This window comes from Alosa alosa, chromosome 2 (genome assembly GCF_017589495.1).
Source record: "Alosa alosa isolate M-15738 ecotype Scorff River chromosome 2, AALO_Geno_1.1, whole genome shotgun sequence".
Classification (NCBI taxonomy): domain Eukaryota; kingdom Metazoa; phylum Chordata; class Actinopteri; order Clupeiformes; family Clupeidae; genus Alosa; species Alosa alosa.
In genome coordinates this window covers 24,046,709-24,052,944 of record NC_063190.1, presented here as the reverse complement: position 1 = coordinate 24,052,944, position 6,236 = coordinate 24,046,709, and the positions used below count along the sequence as shown (strand labels likewise).

The following is a 6,236-nucleotide window of genomic DNA, read 5'->3' as shown; positions in this document are numbered from 1 at the left end:
CACAGGTGATGACCCAAGTAGTCATGGAGACACTCTCCACACAGTCACAGGATAATGTAGCTTCACGTAACAACTTTGATGACATCAAGAAATTGGTCAAGGATGATCAAAAACACTCAGACAAACAGGCACAGGACACTGAAATGCCATCTTTCACCAGTAGCTCAAATAATGTGCTCCCACATATTTTTGATGAACAGAACGATTTGCCACAAAATAGTCACTGTGAAAGAGGTACCTCTCTGTCCCACTTAAGTCTGTTAGAGTCCAACATTAATAACTATGCATCCTTGGTGTCTATGCTGGTCATCCAATTGCTGAAGAAAATTAATAGTTTACACCAGAATATTAACCAGAACACACTTCCAGATGATGTTCTGGATATGTCCAATGACTTGATTGGGAAAATTCTGAATGAGCTCAATACAGCTTTTGGCATCAGAAGTGACGGACGTCATCCTCAGGAGGTGAATATGTCACGGGGTGGGAACTAAAATGGCATCTGAAATTCCATGGGGACTGGTTTTGGGGTGGAACACTATTAGGCCAAGATGGCAGCCCCCTTAAGCACACAGTGTTTACAAATCAGACACAGGTGTGTAGCGGGAATGGTTTTGGGTGATTGGCACTTGAGGTGTAGATTAATTAGACACAGGTGTGTAGCGGGAACGATGGGTTCGGTGATTGGTACTTTGGGGGGGGACTGGGCTTTTTCTAGGGTGGCCACTCTCAGTCGTGGCGAAGTAGCCTTTGGAGAAGGACGTGACAAGCAGCGGAGCTGGAGTCCCAAAGAGAGGGCGAGCTACAGACGACACGACAGCAGCGTGTGAACGCTGAGTGTGAGCCGCGGCCAAAGACTTCACTCGCCTCCAGTTATCAAGCCTTTCGGGCAAGTCTGCCGGTCTGTCCAGGCCGATGTCCGAGGGGTGGAGACGTCCACCCCTCACAGAGCTAAGTACCCGTTTTCTGCCTACCCTCTGCTTGTTGCTGTGCGGTGATTACTGCTATTGTTCCTGAGCCTACCCTCTCTTCTCCTGCATTAGAGGCGGCTTACTCGCTACCGGCTTGGTGGATTGCCACGCCCAATCGACCGCAGCATTCCAAGCATCGGTTAGGACTTCACTCGCCGGTTTCCAAGTGAGCTACGGACTACACGCCTCCAGTTATCAAGTAAGCTACGGCTTACAACTCGCCTCCAGTTATCAAGTGAGCTACAGACTTCGCTCGTCCCCTGTTCAACGGCGGCCGACTGTGTGTTCAAGCGTCATTGGATGTCAGAGGGGTGGAAACGTCCGCCCCTCGCAGAGCTAAGTATTTGTTAATTGCCTCCTGAATGCCCATTGCTGGGCCATAGGCCTTTCTATAACTCTGGTGCTATTGCACTACATTATTGACTGTCCCTACCTAGCAGCTCCTATCCCCTGGCCCCCTTGACTGCATTTTTGGTGCTGTTTAGAACTGTGTTGGACTGGTTGCACTCCCTGCCTAAGCCACCCCCGGCTCGGCCTTTGTGCCCTTACCTCTCTGCTCCTGCTGTCTGCCCGTTGCAGCTGACTACCTCATGAACTGTAGCTACACTCCACCCCCCCCCACCCCCTTTGCCTACAGCCCGAGTCCAAGTCGCGTAATAGCCAAGTGGTGTGGTGTGGATTGCAGTGGTTGGATTTCTGTGCTTATGATCGGCCTTATGTAACGTGTGATGAACTGTGTGTATTTTGGTGCAGTGAATTGTGTTTTTGTTACTCGGATGTGCTGGGGTCTATAGGAGGGATTTAGTTGCGTTCACTAAGTTGCCTCTGTGTTCTGCCACCAAACAGCTGCCACTGGGACGCAGGTCTGCTGACAGCGGGACCTGTTCCGATCGGAGGAGCCGACCACTGGGCAAAGTTGCTTCCGCTGACTTGGCCGCCGGCTCGTTGGGGGTGCTGGACATTCGAACACTGGGAAGGGAGCTCATTTGGTCGATGGGACTTTTAGCATTAAGCTCTTTTTATATGTAACTTAATAAAATACTGGTTTTTAATATATTTCTCGGACTCTTGGCATTATTGAGGAGTAGAGTGTTCTCCCCACTGCTGGAGATTGTGTTAAGGAGGCAATGGCGCCCTCTGCCTGTGACATTTGGCGTAGTCGGCAGGATTTTGCAGTGGGTTGAGATACTATACTCTTCAATATGCAGGAGGGGTCAGTACCAGCTAGCCGGCCTCAGGTAATGATGCCATTTTTTATGGGGGCCCCCTGGGCACAGAGATTTGGGGGGCTAAATTCAGAACTGACTCTTAAAGAATGGGAAGCCCAAATTAACTATCTGATTGGGATCCAGGGACTTACCGAACCACAACAGCTTCAGTTTATCCTCGGGTCATTAGAGGGGGAGGCTAAGAGGGAGATATTGGCTATAGAGGAGGTAAACCGCAATACTTCGAAGAAAATATTTGACCATTTGAATGTACTGTATGGAGACAACACGCCCTTACCATCGTTAAGAGCACAGTTCTGTAATTGTCGACAAGGCCCTAAGCAATCCATTCGTCTGTTTGCTCTACAAATACTTGAGATGTTTTCCAGGTTGAAAAGGAGAGGCAGTGCAGGCCTGGGAGACGGTGATGCCCTTGCCCGAGACCAGTTCTTGATGGGGCTGCGAGATGGCCATATCCGCCAGGCACTGAAAACACAGCTACGGCGGAACCCAGAGATGACCTTCGAAGCCATAAGGAAGGAAGCCCTGGCCTTGAAGGAAGACCAGGTGGAACAGGGCGAACAACACTGCTGCATGACTGCACGAAGCTCGGAAACCGTGGCGGCCGTTCCTGTGACAGATTGGAAACAAGATCTACGGACAGAGATTATGAGGGATGTTAAAGCGCAATTATCTGCGATGTCCAAAGCTATCTTAGAAGAGTTAAGAGCCGGACTCCCCACTGCACCCCCGCCCCCTCGCGAACGTTCTCAGTCAGAAGGGACATGGGTGGGGCGAGGACCCTCCAACCGCCCTACTAGACCGAAGTTCCAGTGGGACGACCAAGGTCGCCCCATTTGCAATAAGTGTGGTGAAGCGGGCCATGTCAGCCGCCACTGTCCCCCTAGGCGTGCCTCCCAAGGGGGTTTTTAGTGTCTCCGGCCACTGTGGGTCAAGTGACCGGAAACCCCCCACCCGACCCCTCTCTCCATCCAAAAGACATGTTAGTTGGCCAGTGCCCCCTTGTGGACATAAAAGTAAATGATAGAGATATACGTTGCCTGGTAGATACAGGTTCACAGGTTACCATGTTCTCAGAAACATTGTGTAAAGAACTCTTCTCTGACCAACAACCCCAGGGCCCTTATGGTACCTGGCTTTCCCTTAGATATTCCTTATATAGGATACCTAGTGTTGGACTTTCAAGTAAGGGGGGTGCAAGTGCCAGCAAGGGGGGTGGTGGTGGTTCGAGACAAGTGTCTGGGGTCACATAGGGCACTGTTAGGAATGAACATGATCGCAGCTTGTTGGGAGGAACTCTTCCAACACAAGAAGACAACCTCTACCGTGACTTCAGGCGCTACAGATGAGAGGGGATGGGAACAGGTCTTTGCAGACTGCCAGCGGATCCATGCCTCGGCTGCTCAGTGGGACAGAACGGACACCGCTCGGGTGGCTTGCCGGTTTGTTATTTCTATCCCTGCACACAGTGAAGCATTAGTGTGGGCTAAGCTACCAGCACGAGCTAATTATCCTAATTCCTGTGTACTAGTGGAGCCCCATGGGGAGGGCCAGGGGGTTGAAGTAGCCCGGGCCCTTACTAAAATACATAGGGGCAGAGTTCCAGTGAGAGTGCGGAACCGCCAAGCTCACCCAGTACTCCTCCATCGGCACTACAAAATCGCCTGGGTCACAATTGTGGACACCGCCCAGGTGAGAGATGGCTCTGATGTCTGCTTGACATCAAGAGTGAGTCCAGGGGTGATTGAGGTAGCTGTCGTCCGGTTGGGGGCTGAACCCAATACGCTCGGGGAGGGGGTGCCTGAACATTTAATGTGTGAGTCCTTGCAGGGGGATCTGGACACCGACCAGCAGTTGCAGTTACAACGGTTCTTAACCAGATGGCAACACGTGTTCGCTTCTCATGACGAGGATTACGGATGTACTGACCTAGTGACGCACCAGATTCCAACGGGTGAGGCTGCGCCAGTTCGGGAGAGGTACAGGCCTGTGCCACCCACTCTCTACCAAGAGATCCGGACATTGTTGCAAGTTCATCTGCAACACCTGGAAGAGGTGTTTCGAGCCCTGGAACGATACAGTCTGAAGCTGCGTCTGGAAAAATGCCAACTCTTCAGGAAGGAGGTCAAGTTCTTGGGCCATTGTGTTAGCAACAAAGGAGTCTCCCCGGATCCCGATAAAGTGTCCACTGTACAGGAGTGGCAACCACCAAAGACAGTCAGGCAAGTGAGGGCATTCCTGGGCTTTGTGGGGTACTATAGGCGATTTATAAAGGACTTTTCTAAAATTGCTAAGCCCCTTAATGGGCTCCTAACGGGTACTGGGCGTCCCCAGAGGCGAGGGTCACCCCCAATTCAGTGGAATGATGACTGAGGTTGCCTTCCAGAGGCTCAAACAAGAACTGTTACAGGCCCCAATTCTTGCATATGCGGACTACACCCAGCCTTTCACAGTGTATACAGATGCGAGCAATAGTGGCTTAGGGGCTGTACTGGCCCAGCAACAAGGGGGGGTAGAACGAGTCATTGCTTATGCCAGTAGAAGCCTCCACCCCGCGGAACGAAATGACGCCAACTACAGTTCCTTCAAGCTAGAACTTTTAGCCATGAAATGGGCTATTAGTGAGAAATTCAAAGATTATCTTTGGGGGGCAAAAGTCACTGTTGTCACCGATAACAACCCACTGGTCCATTTAAAGACTGCTAAATTGGGGGCGGTAGAACAAAGGTGGGTGGCGCAGCTGGCCAACTTTGATTACAGCATACGGTATAGGCCAGGGAGGGAGCATACCAATGCGGATGTCCTCTCTAGACTCCCCACACCCGACCGCCGTCCCCCAACTGGCCACCTGCCCGTGCCGGAGGAAGAGTTATTGGTAGGCATAGTGGAAGCACCAGGGTCAAGTAATGATGCCCCCCATGCCTGCTGGGGGTGGGACCCCGAACATTGGCAAGGGCTACAAGCAGCAGACGAGAATTTGGCGGTGACACAAACTTATCTGGAGAAGGGGGCGTTGCCTCCAGCCCCCGAGAGGAAGGCGCAGTCTCGATTTGTGCAACAACTATTAAGCCAATGGAGTCGCCTGAGTCTGAGAGAAGGGGTCATCTGTCGCACTGTTCAAGACCAGGTCCTTCATTCTGACCAGGGGCCAAATTTCTCGGACTCTTGGCATTATTGAGGAGTAGAGTGTTCTCCCCACTGCTAGAGATTGTGTTAAGGAGGCAATAGCGCCCTCCGCCTGTGACAAATATTCACCAGATTTTCCGAGGTGTTTATAAGGAGCTTACTCAAGACTTTGGGTCTGAAAACATGCTCTGTTCTGCCCTGAAATCACAAAATCCATCTCTAACATCTTCACTGGTAGAAAAATTGACCAAAGCAATTGTAAAGACATGTAGCCAAACAAGCACACCAGGCATGTCTACCTCCCAAGTCAATTAGACCCCAGGGAAAAAAAGAGGAAAAGACAAGGAACAACATGTTTCCTTTTCGGCTGAAGATGCCAACTTTCAACTGGAAGGTAGAGTATCATACCGATCATTTAATTCATGTAGGTCATGAAGTGGTGTACTGTACAATAAAGCAATACCCAGTTGTATGGTATATCTCAAGTTTCTTTCAGATCGCGGTGTCTTTTTGCCATCTGTGAAGCTGCAATGATTAGGCCTACATTATCCCAACTACAGTGATAGGTGCACGATCGCCATCTGTAAGCCTATTATTTGTTCTCACTTGTTTTCACGCTAATAATCAAGAAGAAGGATGCTCCAAAGAAAAAAAACAAATTGAACACTCATTAAAGCGATGGTTTGGAGTAATTTCACTCTAGGGTCCTTTGCACCATGACCCCGAGCCAAACACCCTCCCAGAACCTGTTTTCCCTTGGTCAAACCCTGGTCGAGTAGCGCTGTCAGAAACTAATGACTTTCTGCAGGCGTAATTGAACCAACTTAGTATCTCGTAAATTACCCCACTAATAATGCCCTGAATGGTACGAAACTTCTACAACTATGTACTTTACTCATAAAACGTGACG

The 6,236-nt window shown here is 50.3% G+C and overlaps 1 protein-coding gene across 1 annotated transcript; it reads left to right on the top strand.

Moving 5' to 3' along the window:
• The first annotated feature begins 3,325 nt into the window (after positions 1-3,325).
• On the top strand, positions 3,326-4,573 carry LOC125310368. The gene is made up of 2 exons (XM_048267713.1): positions 3,326-3,892; positions 4,031-4,573. Exons 1-2 carry the CDS (start codon positions 3,326-3,328, stop codon positions 4,571-4,573), a joined length of 1,110 nt encoding a protein of 369 aa, XP_048123670.1.
• The last annotated feature ends 1,663 nt before the right edge of the window (positions 4,574-6,236 follow it).